General features: G+C 42.3%; 1 protein-coding gene across 1 annotated transcript in view; it reads right to left on the reverse strand.

Annotated features, from left to right (window-relative positions):
- LAMA4 (laminin subunit alpha 4) overlaps positions 1-19,721 on the reverse strand; it is a 153,179-nt gene extending 133,458 nt beyond the window's left edge. Inside the window, exons 1-2 of the mRNA XM_010598266.3 lie at positions 18,388-19,721; positions 17,952-18,300 (exon numbers count right to left, since the gene is read on the reverse strand). Of these exons, the coding sequence (XP_010596568.2) occupies positions 17,952-18,149 (198 nt within the window). The 5' untranslated portion in view covers positions 18,150-18,300; positions 18,388-19,721. The remainder of the gene's footprint in view (positions 1-17,951; positions 18,301-18,387) is intronic.
- Positions 19,722-19,932: the final 211 nt, after the last annotated feature.

Raw genomic sequence — 19,932 nt, forward strand, 5'->3', positions numbered from 1 at the left:
AATATGGTTTGCTTTTGTCCATTACAGTTTACTTGATATGCTCACACACTGATCTCTGGGTATTTCTCATCCCCCATTCTTTGTGCTGGCAATGACATCCATGTTTTGTGATGTAGTAGGACAAGAGGGCTGGCCTGAAAGCCAAGAAATTTGGTTCTGGTTCCAGTTCTTGAAACCCTGCTGTAGGACTTTGAGGAAGTGACTCAGCCTCTGGCTCGAGTTTTCTTCTCTTTCAATGACAGTTATGGCTAGATAATTTCTAGACTATGTCCCATCCTAGCAGTTTAAATTTCCTGGTGTCTCAATAAGATTCCACACTGTTATGTATTGAATTGTGTCCTCCCAAAATGTGTGTCAACTTTGCTAGTCCATGAATCCTAGTATTGTGTGGCTGTCTGCCATTCTGTTACCTGATGTGATTTTCCGATGTGTTATAAATCCTGTCTCTGTGATGTTAGTGAAGTGGGGTTAGAGGCAGTTATGCTAATGAGGCAGGACTCAATCTACAAGATTAGGTTGTGTCTTAAATCAATCTCCCTTGAGATTGCTTCTCTTTTGAGAAATGAGCAGAGAGACAGGGGAATCTCATACCACCAAGAAAGCAGCACCATGAGCAGAGCACGTCCTTTGGTGAGAAGCTCCTAGACCAAGGGAAGATTGATGACAAAGACCTTCCTCTAGAGCTGGCAGAGAAACAAAGCCTTTCCCTGGAACTAGCACTCTGAATTCAAACTTCTAGCCTTCTAAACTGTGAGAGAATAAATTTCTCTTTGTTAAAGCCATCCACTTGTGGTATTTCTGTTACAGCAGCACTAAATATCTAAGACAGAATTTGGTACTTGGAGTGGGGTGCTATTCTGACAGATATTTGAAAATGGAAGCTGTTTTGAAACTGTGAATGGATAGAGGCTGGAAGACTTTTAAAGTGCCTAGTAGTAAAAGCCTAGATTGCCTTGAACAGACTGTTGATGGAAATCAGACAAATCTAGTAAGGACTCAGAAGGAAATGAGGAGAGCTGTTACACTGGAGAAACAGCAGACAGCAAGAAGCAGCAGTAGAGAAATGGCAGCAGCAGAATCAGGAGACCAGTGTGAGACAGTGCTGTAGCAGACCCATGGAGTGAGAGAGCTGAGTACCTTTGAGCAGGAGGGTTCCTGGAAGAGTGGGGTGCTTCCAGGTACTTATCAGTGGAGCTAGGCTTGCTGACCCACGGAGCAAGAGAGCTGAGTGCCTTCCTGCCAATGTTTACTGGTGGAGTGGCGTGCCTCCAGGCACTTCTCGGTGGAGCTGAATCACTTTAGAACACTTGCTCCAGCAGGGCAGGTAGAGGCAGTGAGGACCAAGGGGCCAAGAGGCAAAGAAACCAGGAAGCAGAAGCTGAAGAGACAACACAGGAAGCAGAACTGCCTTAGTCTCAAAAGGTAGGGCTGTGACCTCTGGGGTATCAAAAGGTGAAGTTGCCACTCAGATGAACTAGTAGAAAGAAGCCCCTCAAATGCGGAGGAGCAGAGTCGCTGTTCCGGTGCACCTGGAAGGTGGTACTGAAGCCCAGGGCCAGGGAGCACAGTTGCTGTTCCAGTGGGCCTAGAAGGCAGAGCTGAAGCCCAGGGCCAGGGAGCACGGCTGCTGTTCCAGTGGGCCTGGAAGGCGGAGCTGAAGCCCAGGGCCAAGGGGCCTTCACTCAGGACAGTATGGCCAATACCTAGAGTCTAGAAGGCAGGGCCATTGTGTAAATGGTCTCAGAGAACAGAGTATTATTTTCAAGCCTCGAGGGCTAATATAATGTGTTCTGTTGACTTGCTTGGTGCCTGTTATCCCTTCTTCCTCTTCAATTTCTCCTATCTGTAACGGAAATGTCTAGCTTGTGCCTGTTCTACCATTGTACTTCGGAAGCATATAACTCATATTCTAGATTTAAAATATGAAGAGAAATTTTTGGATTTTGGACTTGGAGTTGATTTAAAACTTTTGCTATGATATGATGGGGTGAATATCTTTTACATGTGCCAAGGACATGAAGTTTGAGGGGCCAGAGGGTAGAATGTTATGGATTGAATTGTATTCCCCCAAAATGTGTGTCAACTTGGCTAGGCCATGAGTCCCCGTATTGTATAATTGTCCACCATTTTGTTATCTGACGTGATTTTCCTATGTGCTGTAAATCCTGCCTCTATGATGTTAATGAGGTGGGATTAGCGGCAGTTAGGTTAACGAGGCAGGACTTAATCTACAAGATTAGGTTGTGTCTTAAGTCAATCTCTTTTGAGATATAAAGGAGAAAAATCAGTGGAGAGACAGGTGGACCTCATACCACCAAGAAAGCAGTGCCAGAAGCAGAGCACATCCTTTGGACCCAAAGTTCCTGTGCTGAGAAGCTCCTAGACCAAGGGAAGATTGCTGACAAAGACCTTCCTCCAAAGCTGACAGAGACAGAAAGCCCTCGTCCCCTGGAGCTGGTGCCCTGAATTTGGACTTCCAACCTCCTAAACTGTGAGAGAATACATTTCTTAGTTAAAGCTATCCACTTGTGGTATTTCTGTAATAGCAGCACTAAATAACTCATAAGACATGGACTATGAGACTTTGGGCAAATCATTTAACATCTCCATGTTTTATTGGTTATTTTAATTAATTAATTATTATTAAGCCTGACTTGTAAGATTCTGTGAGGATTAAAGGTGGAAATATGTAGGAAAATACTTTGTAAATCATACAAGTTTTATAAATATTAACTATATTTTGCACTGAGTTAACGATCATCAGGAATTCCAATATTTGTCAGTTGTGATAATGATATTGGACACATGTTGAACATCAACAGATCTTTAAAAGCTAAGATTTTCAAGTATGGGTAGAAAGGGAAATAAGAAGCTTTCCTAGTCAATCAGAAGACCAATTCTCCTCAGGTGTTCTGCATATATGTTATAAAGTAAAATAAAACAAGCTATGACTTACTCCTGTGACATTGTTAAATGCTTATGGAGCTACAATTTTTTTTTAATTTAAATGAAAAACTAAAGTTCAAATACAGCTTGTAATATTTATTTTTTCTCTTTCCATAGACATAACATTTGTAGAGGAGGCTTTTTGGCCTTTGGAGATAATGGAAAGATAGCTTTTGGATTACAGTTTGAGTATAATAGCATGTTGGGGTGGGGGGGTAAGACTGAGAACTATCTTTTTAGCTCAGGGTGCAGGTAAGATACTGCATTTTAGGATAAGATGATGTTTACTGTGTTGAAACAACTGGTTTAGAAAAATAAAAACAGAGCAAACATTTGGCCATTCCTATGAGGCTCGAAGATACCAGTTATCCAGTCTACCACTACTACTCTATCCCCTTTTCAGAGCTCCGTTGTTATTTCCCCAGTACTCTCAGGTAATGACTGAGACAAAAGTGGAATTTCCTAACTTCCTAGGAAAGACCAAAAATATCATCAGACAGGGAACAGGAAGCATAAAAATATCTCTCAGGAGAGCACCAATTGTTTAATGATTCCTTAGCTGGTGCTTGGAGCTGCTGCAGAGGGGCTCAGAGCTATAGCAGATCCTCTTGATCAGCTCCATGTACTGGCCCTGAGGCAGGTGAGTGTACTGCTGGGAAACTGCCTAGGAGGTACCAATTTTGAGTAGCATTTTGAAGACTTGATCATGATTTAGAATATCATCTCGAGAGGCCCAGGATAATGATTCTCAAACATTTTAGAGCAGTGAAACCTCCCCACCCCTCTTTTTTTCCCTAGTGAATTTTCATGTGGAATGCATTTATAAAACAGATAAAAGAAAAGATGCTCTGGCTGTAGGAGGAAGGGCCCTAAGCTTCTGCTGTTCAGCTTTCCCTAACTGCCCCCCGCCCACCCCCGTTGTACCGGAGGCATATCCATAGAGCCTCAGATTGAAAGCCACTGATTTAGTAGATCTTATGTTAAAAGGTCCAAAAAGAGATTTTTTGCTAGTGATTTAATATATTTCTACAAACATAAGCAGCACCTTTGACTTCTCCATCATTCTTGCTCTTCAAGCATAAGGCAAGTCATCTGGACAGAATCTATACAAGGACTCCAACATCTGTTCTCTTCCTTTCAGGCCATGGACACTATCCAAATCCAGGCTCTTCTCACTCTTTGCAGGACAATTACCAATGCAGGACATAGGTTTCCCTGATTCCAGGTTCTCTGCTGTCTACTGTCCCAACCCATCCTATAGCCTATTTCCAGATTAATGTTGACAAAGTATGGTTCTCTTGTCTTTATCTCCTGCTTTGAAATCTTCAGTGACTCCCTGTTGTCCAGACCAACCATCTGAGACTATTTCCCTTCCTAGAAAAAATTCTGTGTCTTTATTCTTCCTTTTCCCTTAACTTGGAATTATTCTCCTTATCCTTAAAGGTTTAGCTCAAATCCCACCTCTCTCATGAAGTCACATGTGAACTTCCCACCAGGAGTGAGCTTTCCTTGTAAATTCTCTAAGAGTTCTTATAACATACTAATTTAGTTGTGTTACATTATTAGTGTACATGTTTTATCTCTTTGACCATTTTTATTGATCTTTGTAGTATATATGACACTCTATGAGGGGGCCTTTGTTTTTTCAAAAAGAGAATAAAGATATTGATGCTACTCAATTGAGTGTCCCTGGACACCTAAGGTGGCAATGTAGGGCTCTGCATACTATTTTCCATATTTCGAATTATCTAATTAAAATTAATTATGACATACCCATAAAAATGTACAAGTAAAGCAAAAGGCTAAATTCTCGTTTTTGCTTTTGGCTGTAGTTAAGGCAGTGATAACACTGATTATCTTCTTTTATCAGAAGCTCTCATCTGCAGTTGTAAATCACATTGTCTCATAAAAATGAGTTATTGCTTAATGCCGTTTACTTCATAGCAAAGCATTTCAAAACCTGAGGCTCAAGGAAGAGGAAAAATAGTAAAATGGATCCTTGGGAGTCACTACTCTAATGCTTTTCTGCCTTCCAGGTGATGATGGACTTCGCAAATGATTTCTACAGCTGCCGTTCTCTTAGTCCAGGAAGGCAGAGGGCAGAGGGCAGAGACAACCTAGGTCTGTCTGGACCCAGTCTTTGGTGCCTTGGATGGTGCCTCTCAGTGCTCGGCTCTTAATCCTTGCATGCTGAATAAAAAATTCACTTATTTCAGACAAGTTATTTTATATAGTGCTTGATAAGTTCTAGGAAAGGAGGTAACAGCCTGTGTTTCTTTCAGGTTTGACCTGAATCCATTCTGTTGCTAAACTCACTTTCTTTTTATATTGTTCTTTGAAGAGAAACATTTGAAAAAGGTTAATGTTTGAAAAGGTATACCGTCACTCAGTTTTCCTGTGGTGAGCACTTTATGTCTGATCATTTCCCCTGAGGTTCTGTTTTTACAGTATTTCCAGCACTTCCCTTATCCTTCTATCGAGTTCTTTAAGTTGTAGGTCCCCAAAGTAGACACAAAGGAGCCTACTGAAATGACTAATAATCAGCACAGCTGGAGATACACAAATATACACACACTCAGAAATTATCTCTATTTTTATGCCTATTATGTTTAATGGAAGAACTCCCCCCTTGATACGGTAATATTAGACTTAGGTTTTCTATAACTTAAAAAAGAAAGTCAAAGCCTAAACATACTATTGATTTAAATATTCTTTACAAACTTGTCAACTGCTAAGACTGCTGTAGCATTTATTCCTGGATTCCTGGATGGTTCTGAGGACCCTGGCTAGTTGAGCTATTGTTAAAAAAAAACAACAGAAAAAAACCCACTTCCTCGGAGTCAATACCGACTCATAACGACACTATAGGACAGAGAACTGCCCCATAGAGTTTCCAAGGAGCGCCTGGTGGATTTGAACTGCTGACCTTTTGGTTAGCACCCATATTACTTAACCACTATGCCACCAGGGTTGCCAGCTATTGTTTAGGGACTCTGAAATTTAGAAAAATAGATGTTAGAGTGTCATTATAGCACAAACATTAAGCTCTCAGAGCCAAATTTCCTAGCTGTGACTTTGGGTAAGTTACTTAACATCTCTACCACTCAGTTTCCTCATTTGTAAAATGGGACTAATAGTAATAATTTTCTAATAGGGTTGTTATGAGGAATAAATGAATTAATATACATAAAGTATTTAGGACAGTACTTAGGACACAGCAAGTGCTAATCAAATGTTTAGTAATTAGAGTTAAAAGGATCTTTAAAGGACCTTAGAAATCAGTTAATCAGCTTTCCTGAGCAGGTTCAGAGATACCTGTCCTTAAAGGCTGTTATATATAGCATGGGGCCCTCTCAGGGCTGGGGGTGCATCCAGGGGAACTAGAGTCTGCTAGGAGGTCAGGGATGCCTTCTCTTAGCAGGCACAGATAGATACCAACCCCAACTCAACAGCACTTTTCTGTAGCTCTCAAACTGCCTAGGAAAGTACAAGCTTGTGGAACAGCCTTGGCAATTTCTTAATTTGGGAACTAGTTCTTCCTTATCTCTTAACATTATCTTCTAGACCAAGACACAGACTGCACTCCTTCCCTCCCTGAAGACACATTATCCTGAGTCAGAAAGACTCTTTTGTTATGAAGAAAAACATTACAATCCAACTATTTCCTGAAGTGTCTAAGCAACACCGTATTTCCAAGGATTTCTCAAGTAAATTCTTCCCCCACCTCGCCTCCCTTTTCCTCAAGGACACAGAGTCTCCAAGAGTTCCGTTTGGGTATCTAGGCTCCAGGGTGTTGGGAAGGGTTAGGCAGGAATAGGATACCCTCCACATCACTTCACGGCTTTTCTCAGAACCTCTTCCTGAGCACGTGCTATATGTAGGGCAGGGTTTCAGGAAGTGGTGCTGCCTTCTAGCTCCTCCAGATGCCTGGAAGCAGCAGTTTGCTTTGAAGTTTGTTTTTTATTCTAAAGTACACCTCCCCAGAGGTGGGGTCTAGTATCCGGGTGAACCTGGGAGCCCCTTCACTAGACGCACACAGCCACACAGCTACGATTGGTGCTTTTTTTTTTTTAAACTTCTTATATCAAGAAAGCTTCTTTTTTTTTTTTAGAGGTTCCAAATTTTCCTTAAGTCCTTCCCAAATATAAGCCCACTTGTATTTTAGAGTCTAGCACACCTCATACATTATTGTGCATATAAACAATCTGGGGATCTGGTTAAAATGCAGATTCTGATTCTGGGGTGGGGCCTGAGATTCTGCATTGCTAACACTCACCCAGGTGATACTGATGTTGTTGTCCCTGGACCACAGTTTGACCCAGGACAATTTAGATTCTTCTTCCCCATATCCGGGAACCCTGGTGGCATGGTAGTTAAGGGCTGCTAACCAAAAGGTCGGCCATTCAAATCCATCAGCCGCTCCTTGGAAACCCTATGGGGCAGTTCTGCCCTGTCTTGTAGGGTTGCTATGAGTAAGAATTCGCTTGACGGCAATGGGTTTGGTTTTTTGATTTTGTCCCCATGTCAGGGCATTCACACACCAGGGCAAGCCCTCTCACACTCCGACACTTGAGACTTGCAGAAAATTTCTTAAAAGTATTTGCTTCCAAATGTTGCTTCCTGCCCAACCTAGAGCAGTTTTTCAAATTGGGCTTCCTCTTTGCCTTATCATTGGCTCATTTGACTGCTGTACTGCACATAACATAATGCAGTGATTTCAGTTGATGTTCATAATGAACCATTAATCAGTCACTAGGTTTTCCTTCCTTTTGCACTGAGTGAAAATACATTGCTTTCTCGGGATCCTTTACCACTTGGCACTTATTCCTTACGCATTGACATGAGTCTCCCCCAGTAGTTCTCCATATCCCTGACCTCTTCCATTGTCATACTTTCCTGTTTTTCTGTAGTAGAACCTCAGGGTTAGGGCTATCCTGTAAGGCCTGGATAGGGTAAGTGGCAGCATCTTGGAATCATGGTATGGGAAACCATTGACATTCATTGACCACACCAGAACACAGCTTGGACACACTTAGATATACGCAGCTAATGCTCTTTGAGAAGCCTACTGGCTGTGTCACCTTGGAGAGTCTCATGTCTACGGCTGGGCCGGTGCCCAGTCCAGCACACCAACCCTAACCCTGAGCCTGGAGCTATTAGAAAGCAAAGTACTCCACTAATGTAATCCCACCTGGCAGTCATCATCCCTACACCAGATCAGGTAAGGAGCCCTAGTGACACCGTGGTTTAGCACTCGGCTGCTAACAGAAAGGTCAGTGGTTCAAACCCACCAGCCACTCCATGGGATAAAGATGTGGTAATCTGCTTCCGTGAAGATTACAACCTCGGAAACGCTATGGGGCAGTTCTATGCTTTTCTATAGGGTCACATGAGTTGGAACTGACTTGATGGCAAAGGGTACAGCAGATGAGGACCCTAGGTTTCCCTGGGGCCCTGGACTCCTAAAGATTCCCTGGGTGGTGCAAATGGTTAACAATCTCAACTGCTAACTGAAAAGTCAGAGGCTCAAGTTCACCCAGAGGCACCTCAGGAGAAGTTCTTGTGATCTACTTCCAAAAAATCAGCCGTTGCAAACCCTGTGGAGCACATTTCTATTCCGACACACATGAGATTGCCACGAATGGGAATCTACTCAGTGGCAACTGTCTTTTGTTTGTCTGTTTCTGGACTCCTAAATCTTGGCAGACAGCCGACTCTGTGTGGTTCTTTCCTAAGTAGGGTCCCTTTAATTAGTATACATTTTAATCTGATTACTAAATAATTACAGGATTTTGTGGCTAGAAGTAACCTTGGAAATCACTTAGTCGCTTTTTTTTTTTTTCCCCAGCTGTTGAAACTTAAGCCCTCTGAGGTGAAGGGATTTGCCCAGGTTCCTCTAACTGGCTGGGATGATCTGGTTATTAGTGGCAGGGTCAAGAATGAGAATAATTAGTTCCAGCGCTCATCTCACTCTGTGACAATCGCCTATTGATAATTCAAATTTAAGGATAAACAGTGTTGTGGATTGAATTGTGTCCCCCCAAAACGTGTGTCAACTTGGCTAGGCCATGATTCCCAGTATTGTATGATTGTCTACCGTTTTGTCATCCGATGTGATTTTCCTATGTGTTGTAAATCCTACCTCTGTGATGTTAACGAGGCAGGATTAGCAGCAGTTATGTTAATAAGGCAAGACTCAATCTACAAGATTAGGTTGTGTTTTAAGTCTATCTCTTTTAGGACATAAAAGAGAGAAGTGAGCAAAGAGACAGGGGTACATCCTACCACCAAGAAAGTAGTGCCAGGAATACAATGCATCCTTTGAACCTGGGGTCCCTGTGCTCAGAAGCTTCTAGACCAGGGGAAGATTGATGACAAGGATCTTCCCCTCAAGCCGACAGAGACAGAAAGCCTTCCCCTGGAGCTGGCACCCTGAATTCAGACATCTAGCCTCCCAGACTGTGAGAGAATAAATTCCTCTTTGTTAAAGCCATCCACTTATCGTATTTCTGTTATAGCAGCACTAGATGTCTAAGACAAACAGAAATAATAAAAATCGAATAAATAGTATATTAGAAATAAACTATTTTCCTTTAAAGGTTATACAGACGTGCTCACTTAACGATCTCTATTTCTAAAGCTAAGGGTGATCAGTTCCACTGAAATAATTTGAAAGAACATAAGGCTGGCATTAAGAAGACACAGTTCCTGCTGCTAAAGAGCTTTGTGTTCTTGGGTGAAGTACTCGAATTCTCCGGGATTCAGTTTCCTCACCTAGAAAATGAGAGGGTTGACTCTCTAAACTTCTTTTCTTGATCTAACATTCTAGGATTCCTTTGATTTTACAGTTCACGCTGCAAGGCATAATAGAGTTATGCATTCAATAATAACTACCCACAGAGTCTGCATTCAAACCGACCTCCTTTATGCTGAATTCTGTGGTGCAGTAGAGGCTTCAGAGCTTGTCTCTTACAAATGGAATTTCAGGGTGCCGATTGGCATTGATCATCACAGATAGCAATTTCAAGGAAACATACCTTATGAGGCTGTTATTCACGAACTACAATGAAACATCAGCCCCTCTCCACACAATCCTCAAACAGGCACTTAGCAGTTCACCTGGGCCCCAGGAATTGACACGATCACAGATGAAAGAGCCACCCTGCTGCTCCCAGGACTTGGGCAGGTCAGCAGGAAGAGAAGTAACACAGGGCGTGCTTAAGTTTCAAAACCATTGCTCATTGAGGGTAACACACACACACGGAGGCCATGAAGCTTGATAGAGTGGAATAACTGTGTTGTGAAAGAATTTTGCTGGGATTTTAATCCCGAGACCCTAAATTTGTGCTCTGGCCGGTGCTGTGATTCTAGACTTTTGGACAGCCACACCACTCCAGGCATTTCTTGCCTTCCACGGATGTCTATATTGCAAATTCACATTCCTTCGGGCTGACATTTTGGCATTATAGAACCGCTGAGTTCAGCAAGCCACGTTGCTGCTCACTTTGTATACAAAACACTGTTCTCTGTAACAGTCACGTCTGAGGCGAGTTTCAGTGAAGGCATCTTTGATCCCTAGAGTCCCCGATTTCCTTTAAAGCAATCATGGCACTCCAGCTAATGGAGGGAATAATTTCAAAATAAATATTAATGCATAAAGTCTGCATCATGCTGAAGGGCCCAAAAGCTATAGTGTAGCACATTAATTACTGGTTTAGTCTGTGAGAGACCTGTGCTACTGCAGCTGTTAGTGTTATGGGATTTTTCCAACTTGCCAGTTCTCATGGAGTCATAAATGTAGATATTTCACTCCATTGAGGTCAACACAGGAGCCATGGTGGTGCAGTGGTTAAGTGCTCAATCGCTAACGGAAAGGTTACAGCCTGCTCCCGTAAAGCTTACAGCCTGGGAAACCCTATGGGGCAGTTTTGCTCTGTCCTACAGGGTCGCTATGAGTCAGAATGGACTTGACTCCAACAGGTTTGCTTTGGGAGGTAAACTCGAAAAGAGCCCTGGTGGCACAGTGGTTAAACACTCAGCAGCTGACTGATAGGTCTGAAGTTGGAACCCATCAGCTGCTTCACGGGGGCAAAGACCTGGCGATCTGCTCCGATAAAGATTACAGCCTGGGAAACCCTATGGGGCAGTTCGACTCTGTCCAATAGGGTCGCTAGGAGTTGGAATCACCTGGCTTGCACACAACATCGAGGTGAACACAAGATCTCTAGCTTCCACCAAAACACAACATACAAACTAAGAAAATCCTGGGAGCGAAAAGAGGCCTTTTGCATACTACTCAAAGTATTTTCTGCCCCACCCCCCTCTGTAAACAGAATTTATTGAATTCTGTGGGATTTTTTTTTTTTCTCTTTACACAGAGGATTTGGGCTTCAATATGGATATTTTCCCACTACCATTCAGCCTCGGGATGCTGTTCCCCCCAAGTTTCTCATGATAAAAAGAGTCAGATTCAGAGCTGAACTCCTGGCAGCTGAATTACATTAAGATTTTGATGAGAAACTTAAGTTGGAATTACAAACATCTGTGGTTAAACTTCCCCTTAGTAAACTGTTTCCCAGAATTTAACTTTACCACACCAGGAGCAAAAGACAACAGTTGTGAAAAGAACACTGCTCTTTTGCAAATGCAGGAATCAATATTTAAATATCCTATATGGTTACTACATCTCAAGGAACTAGCAGATTTACTTATTTTGGAAAAGAAATAATCAGTTGAAAAGCTTTGGAACACAAGGAAATCTGAATTTAATGGTTTCTAACCAATACAATGTATTGAAATTGTGTCTGGACCATCATTATATTTCTGTGGTTACTCTGAGCAAGCATAAACTTTAGTGGAGGGCAGTGTTGGCATTCTTCAAGAAACTGTGACAAGTAAGATTTTGAGATGTAATTGTGAGAGTAATTATGAACTTGTCATATCAAAGGCATTGTGTTTTTCATCTAGCTTATTTTGGGATTTAGAAAACCAATTCATTTCCTTTAACTGGTCAGATTATCTTGTTGCTGGGTAAAGGCCATCAGATTTACAGAAGTAATGCTTGAGATAACAAAAATGGACCGATACTATAAATCTTTGTCTTCACATAGAAACAGATAGTGGAAGAAATGGGGACAGAGGGAGGAAGAGATAACCAAGGACTTTTTTTTTGTGTTAGGCATTTGTGTATATATATTATTTCACTTAAATTTCACAATAATCTTGTAAGGAAAATACATTTCTATCCACTTTACAGTCAAAGGAACTGAACCTCTGAAAAAGGAACAAACTTGCCCAAAGTCAAATGGCTAGCAAGTAGTAGGTCTGGATTCACACCACATCTGTCTGGCTAGAAGCCCACATTCTGCCTTTGATGAAAGGTGAGTTTCCAATACTGTACAGCAAAGCCTGGAAATAAAAAGTCTTCAGAATCTGGCCCTCAGATATATTTAGTCCACAGGGCATTAAAAATATTGAGTCAGCAATTTCACTTAAGAATCCAGATTCTATCTTCTCTTGAAAAAACAGAAGATCTGGCAATGCTGAGAGGTGGCTGCCATTTTGGAAGAGGCATTCCTTCCTTTCTAGTTCCTTCAGGTCCCACCACTCACAGGATGGGCTCTTTTCACTGAGCTTGCTTCACTCAGTTGTTTTGTGGCTAGCACTATAAAGATCTGAGTTTTAAAACTTCCTCTGGTTAAAACAGAGAACTCTGGAACTACAGGGAATGGAAGTCTTGGTTTTGGTTTTCTAGCAATTTTGTAATAATTCTGCAAGGCAGAGCATGTATTCCTATAGGCGGTGCTGTTTTGAATTCGATACCTATTAATCTAAATCAGAAACTTCTAATGTATACTCTGCAGTCTACATTCCTCATGTGGAGGAAACATACTAGGATAAACGCGTAAAGAGAAAGTAAGATACACACACACAAAATAAACCCCTCTATGGTTAAAAAAAAAAGTATCAGGGAGATACAGAGGTACACGGGGAAAAGAGAATAGAATTTGGAAACCTTGGGCAAGGTACTTATCTCTTTATATCAATTTGTACATCTGTAAAATGGGTATAATTTTAACCATTGAGATTAACTAACAGAATATGTGTAGATTTCACAGGACATAGTAAAAATGAGGGCAACAAATGTTAATTGTTTTCATTCTTATATAGTAGTTTAAAAAGTAGTTATTAGACTGGAGGAGGAAGGAAAATTATTATTGCAATTCTTTGGTAACCTTAAGATTTTATGCAATTTATCCTGCTCATCCATTGAGTCCTGAACAATGCTTTTTGTATTAATTTTATATTTTAAGGAATTCCCAAAATTATCCCTACAGATACTTTTATTTACCTAACTACCTTTTCTTAGGTACTCATACATGGTTGAGCCGCTTTTTTAAAATGCCTGCCCAGCTATGCCTGGGTAAACTCTCCGTGCCTCAGTTTTCATTTTTGTCAACTGAGATAGTAACTGTACCAGTCTCACTGAGTTATCACGGCAGTTAAAGAAAATAACTCATGGAATCTGCTTAGATCAGTGCTTGGCATATTAAGTATTCAGTAAGTGTTAGTTATAAGCTATGCTACTATTATTACTACCACTACTACTGTTTCAGTCTTTCTAAAATAATGTTTTCTCTAAAAACCTTCTTTGGTGTTTGGTGAGCAGGTGATTGTATCTAGGAGTAATACTTTTTCCAAATACCTACCTTGTACGTCACTCGTAGCCATTCGTAGAAAAACGTGAATTCGTTCTGCTTTATATAGTGGCTGTATCTTTTCTCTCTTACTTGAGGATAGCATTGTGCATCCACCTTCTTTCTACCCCTCCCAGTGCCTCCTTTATTATTCTGTACATGGTAAGGCTCCAGAGCTGCCTGTTGGATGAGTAGGTATATGAGTGGCATGATGACTGTACGCAAGGGTTTGAATTACCATTGCGTAGTTGGAACAGCAGTAGAGAATGATGGCCCAGGCCAGTGACTGGAGATCTTAATGTGGTCCTTGGGGCCTTTTTTAAAGTAAGGGGCCAAGATAAGAAAATGGAAATCGGAGAGTGAAAAATATCTAAAACTTCTTTTAATAAACATTATGCAATCTTTTAATGGCAGGGAGCCTAACTATGTATTGGGGTGTGGGATCACATATCAACAATGAAGAGTCTAGAGGAAAAGTCCTTCAGAATTAGTCTAGTAAATAGTGCCTTTTTAGCAAGTAAGTTTGTCCTGTGGGGTACCTTAATCACATACTGACTCCTGGGGCTCTGGCTTTCTTGGGGGGAAGTTTATGACAGCAATAATAACAATAGCAAAACCCAGTAAGGTGACTAGGAAATAAATTCCTGTTTTATCCTCTCATGGAAGTTTGCTCAATTTTGTCAATTATTTCCCTTAATTTCTCAATTATTTAGCAAAGCCAGTATTACCACCATTGGTCCCCTCAATCCCCTCCCAATTCATTCTTTCAATTGCAGTCCTGTATCCCTGTCTTTCCGGAGTCTCTGTATGGCTTCCTCCATGGCTTTTCCTGGCCACCTAGAGTCAGCCTCTAATGTAGTGTTTCTTGACCTTGTTTAACTTCATTTGTTTGTTTGTTTGTTTGTTTTTTTGATAGACAAGAATCTCACTTTTCCAAAAGACACTCTGACACCCTCTTCTTGGGTCCTGTTCCCATCTCCATCCCTGTACCTCCTCCAGTTTTTTTTTTTTTTTTCATATCTGTGTTGGTCAAGAAAACTTTTGCCTAGCTTTACTCTGGATAGTGTATATGATGAAATGAATAAACTTTCTTTTCTTAGATGTACAGAATTGGAATGTTAAATATACTTTTTGAAACTAACCAGTCTCCCCTCTGCCCACTACCACCTACTGAGAATCACTGCTCTGACCTTAAACTCAGCAATAATGGGGTCCGTAAATTGCTTGTCAAGAAGTACAAGGTGGGAAAATCCTCCACACAACTAGCACAGTTACCCATGGGTGGTCATCTTTTCAAATTCTTTGCATCCTGAGGGAAACTTGGGCTTGTTTAAGAAGCAGAGGAAGGGCCTTTTTCTCGGTCAGCCAGCACTCTTCACCCTCCTATTCTGCATGTATTTTGAGTATCCTTCCCCTAGCTCAGGTGGAGCACCACGGTGTGCCAGAATGCCCAGGTGGGCTGAAGAGCCAGGGTGGTGGGGACACAGGCCCGTCATCTATAACTTGCCCAAGGCCATGGAGGAGCTCGGGAGACTCTTAGGAAGGCCTTCAGCCAAGTGCCTCCCACTGCTTCATGCTTGCCTTAGTATTTTTCTTCCCTCCCTTTGAAGTTTTTGTGGTAATGAAATCCTAGGAGAACTGAGGAACAACCACTCATATAAATCCAATTCAAATAAAGTCAATGTGTTTTTAGGCTACCCTCCCATCTACATCTCAAAACTGTCTCATGAATAATGTACGATACGTGTCTGTGTTCTCTCTCTCTCTATATAAATATATATGTAAATATAATCTCCTGAACCAATTCAGTACAGTGGTCATACCATGTTATTAAATCCCTGGAATGTATTTGGTTTAAGGTCTGCTTACTGGTTATAAAGAGCATGGGAAACCTGATGGTGGGGAGTTGGGCTCGCTGTGGGACCACAGGCTAACTGGAAGCATTATGTGAAACTATGCAGTGGGAACATAATTACCCCAATCCCACCCTTTCTACACCATATATTTTGACCCTCTTGGAATGACTAATGGCTTCTTTCTGTTTCCCTAAACCAAAGATTTGAACTGGCATTCTGAACATATTAGGCTCTGACAGTATTACGAGTTTCACTAACTATAGGACATTCTTTCTGGTTGGAAGAAAATCAAACAAACAGAAATATAGCAATATTAACTAAAATAGCACCATAAAAAAAAGTTCTGAGAAATATCCCCAAATAGGAGTTTTTTAAAAAAATTCTGTCATCAACATATTTTATAATAATAATAGTTAGCATGTATAAAGCATTTATACTATGTCAGGCATAGTGCTAAGCACTCTATACTTTAATCTAACTTATGCACAATAACTTAAGACGTAGACATAAGTGACTTCTCTAAGCATCAGTTTCCTTATCTGCAGTTTAGGCATTTATGACTTGCCCAAGGCCAAGGAGCCAGTATCTTGAAATTTGAACTTGAAACCATCAGAATGCAGAGCCTGCAGTCTAAAATACTCTGCTGTGCCACCTTTCTATTATTTCTTGTATACATGAGTATATGAGAAATTTGCTCAAGGTCTTGACATTAAATGTAAGGATTCCTAAAAATCAAATAATTACTGTCTTAAGTTTTGCAGATGAGAGTGATGTGTACTTGTCTCTTAAATAAGGCAACCAGATATAAAAAAAAACCCAAAAACCCAGTGCCGTCAAGTTGATTCTGACTCATAGCGACCCTACAGGACAGAGTTGAACTGCACCGTAGAGTTTCCAAGGAGCGCCTGGCGGATTTGAACTGCCGACCCTTTGGTTAGCAGCCGTAGCACTTAACCATATAAAAAAACCATATAGCAGATAAAAATACAGGATGCCCAGATAAACTTGAGTTTTGGATAAACAATTAAAACTTTTTTAGCATAAATACATGCCATGCAACATTTGGGGCACACTTACACTAAAGATTTATTTGTTGTGTATCTGTTATGTAAATGTAACTGGGCATTCTGTATTTTTTTCTGGCAGCCCTACTCTGAAGTCAACTATTTCATTCAGGGACTTTCCATGCCTGAGGCAACAGGTGGAGATAATGCACCCTGGGGCTTACCAACAAGCCTGTAGAGAAGTGATGCCCTTGCACAGAGTGTCTCCTGGTCTAGCTTCTCCCCAGTGTCTGGGCATGAAGTTGACCAGTAGCCATGCCCTCTTTCTCAAAGAGATTACTTTTTGCACCATAGTGGGAGGTTGGTGTGCACTAGCCCTATTCTATTTTTTTTTTTTTGCCTGGGAAGGGTTCCCTCCCAGATAAGGACTATCTTCATGCACCTTATTTTTATTGGTAATCATTAATAACTCCAGTTATACTAACAATTAGTAGCAATAATCCAGACTTCAGCGCTGGTAGGAACGGGTTCAATCTGCACATCTGTTTTGGTTGTATGGTTGCTGTAACCATAGCTATAGGGTGTGTGTGTTGTTAGGATATTGCTCTTTCCTTTCTCATGAACTTAGGTGACTTCATTTTCCTCCTACTTAGCAGCTCCCACGCACTGGACTTGCTGTTGTCTATCTGGGCTCACGGGACTTGTAAATCACTTACTTCGAACCCATCCTCCTTCACTAGAGTTCTCCACGTTAGTTATGGTTTCAACATAAAACTTACTGTAGTGTACTCAAACAGCAACTCTTTGAATAAACATATCAACAGCATAAGCTAATCATTTTTACTTTTGGGATGGAGCTTGATTTTTAATTGCAACTCCTCATTTCTGGAGGATAAGGACTTCCTTTCTATTTAAGGGATCTGCTCTGCCATTTCCTAACAGCTTCTTTCATGACCCACCACCCTTGGCTCATCCTCCCTGTAGCAGGGACCTTCAGTTGTATTTTGTTACAAAAGGACAGGTCCTGCAGTATTGTTCCCACGTCCTAGCATGGCAGCGAAGTGGGGAGCCAGTGGCACAGCACACACATTAAGCGGTGCGGCTTGACAAAATGACTCCACTGGGACAGGCTCACTTTGTTGACGAGTGGCAGAAAGTCACACATGTGCAGTCCCAGGTGAGAGCCTAGCAGATTGACTCAGAGCAGGCAGGGCACATGCACTTTGAACAGTTTGAACAGTGACATATTCCCAAGTCTCAACTGTCAACTCCCAACATCCAAATTCTACTTCCAAAGTAAAAATCTATTTCAGGTTTCTGAACGGACCTTGTCCAGGTGAAACTCTCAAAGGCTGGGGGGAGGGGGGAGCGAGGAGAGAGGGAACTAGTGTGGCACAGCCCGCGGGGCGCAGGTGCCCAGCAGGGTGACAATGGCAGGGACACTGTACCTCGGCAGCAGGCGGCAGCGGTCCTAGAGTCACGCGGGGCTCGCTTGTGTCAGGCGGCTCTTGCCTGCCCACCGCCGAGCTTCCTTCAATGTCAAAAGAAAAAGCGTTGTCCTCCCCGGACGCCGCCGCGCAGGAGCAGATAGCGCCCCAGAGGAGCCACAGGGGCAGCACAGAGCACCAGGCTGAGCGCAAAGCCATTCTCCGCTTACATCCAACAGGGCTCTTCCAGACGCTCGGGGACGGTTTGTTTTCTTCGGTCCCCTCCGTGGTGCAGCGGTTCGGCGATTATTTTACTTTCTCTCTGCCTGTGGTTCCCAGATGTGGCAAGTCAAATCAGCCCAACCAGCTCCTTATTAAAAAAAGAGAGAATAAGCGAGTCTCTCTCTCCGCCTCCCCCCCCCCACTCCCTTTCTCTCTCTCTGCTTGTTTCTCTCACTTTCGCCCTCTTTCTCTGTTGTTCTTATCCCCAGAGGTTCTGGCTGAAGAACACACAGCTGGATGGAGTTTAAGCAGATGTCAAAGGCAGACCGGACGGGGGAGAAGCTGCGAGCGCCACGCCACCTTCTCGCGCCTGGCCAGGACGGAGTACTGCGCTCGCTGGTTCTCGCTTCCTTCCCACACTCATTCTCACCACTCCCTTTTTACCTTCCACTCCAGGCCCTCCCCTTCCAAGCTGGCCTTTCAGACACCGAGGTCGGGACTTTCCCTTCGACCTCCCTTCCCCTTTCACTTTGGAGCCGCTCCAAGGGTTGGTTCCAGATGAATACTCAGCTTTTGTGATTGCTTCCTCACATCTCTTATGTAGCCAAGGTGCAAGGTGGTTTATGTATATTTATATAGATCCTTTATGTGGACCCTTCTAGTTTGCAGGAAAAACCAAAAACCCAAACCCACTGCCGTCTAGTCCACTCAAACTCCTGGTGACCCTATAGGACAGAGTAGGGCTGCTCCATAGAGTTTCCAAGGAGCACCTAGCGGATCTGAATTGCCGACCTCTCCGTTAGCAGCTATAATACTTAACCACTAGGCCACCAGGGTTTCTAGTTTGCAAGAAAGGGGGTAGAAAAGGGATTCTAGAGGTGGGAGCCAGAGGTGGATGATCTCAGATGGCACAGCGGCAGGGTGCCCACTTTCTTGAGGTTTCACATTTTCTAGAGATGGCAGCTGCACTTTCTGTGCTAAAATCTTCTCTCCAAACTCACTGGCCACCCCTCTTCCTCTTGACAGTCCTCACACAGCGGGCTTGGCGGGAGAATATCTTTCACTGCAGCCCTGGAAAATGACTTCATTACTCAAATGCATGAACTTTTATTTACAAAGAACATCTTGTTTTCCTCTTAAAGAGGTGCTTTGTGAGGGACCAGGAACAAGGCTTGCAGTGTATGAGCCTGTTAAATATACTGCCCACAGCCCCGACCTCTTCCTCTTGGCCAATAATCTCATGCGGACTACATCTGTCTGAGTCATGTAACCTTTCCAAGACTCTGGGCAAAGCTGGGCTACAGTTACGCCAGGGGTGCTCCCGTTAACGGGTCAGTGGCCCCTGAAGCTGACAGGTACCGATTTTTTCATTGGTTTTGTAACAGAGCCTTAAACATGCCCACATGACCCAAACCTGGCTTAAAAACATGATTAAATCAGACAACAACACAATGACACCCAGGTAAATTTCTAAAATTTGAAATCCCGGACAATCATGCAACAAAGCATTTTTCGTAAAACCTAATCATAGCTCCATTTTATAGAACAAAAGTCATTTTATCTAAGGATAAACAAAACAACCATTTATTTTGCCTTCCATTCGCCGGATACTTCACGTATGTTATTTGTAAGCCTCATAGCAATCATGCAAAGCAGAACTATTAGCTCTTTTTTATGGAAGAAGAAAGAGTGTTCAGGAAGACCAGGCCATTTGCCCAAGGTCACACAGCTGGTAGAAAGTTGAGCTGAGATTTGAATCCCAGCCTCACTGATTCCAAAG

Source organism: Loxodonta africana, chromosome 1 (genome assembly GCF_030014295.1).
Source record: "Loxodonta africana isolate mLoxAfr1 chromosome 1, mLoxAfr1.hap2, whole genome shotgun sequence".
Taxonomy (NCBI): Eukaryota; Metazoa; Chordata; class Mammalia; order Proboscidea; family Elephantidae; genus Loxodonta; species Loxodonta africana.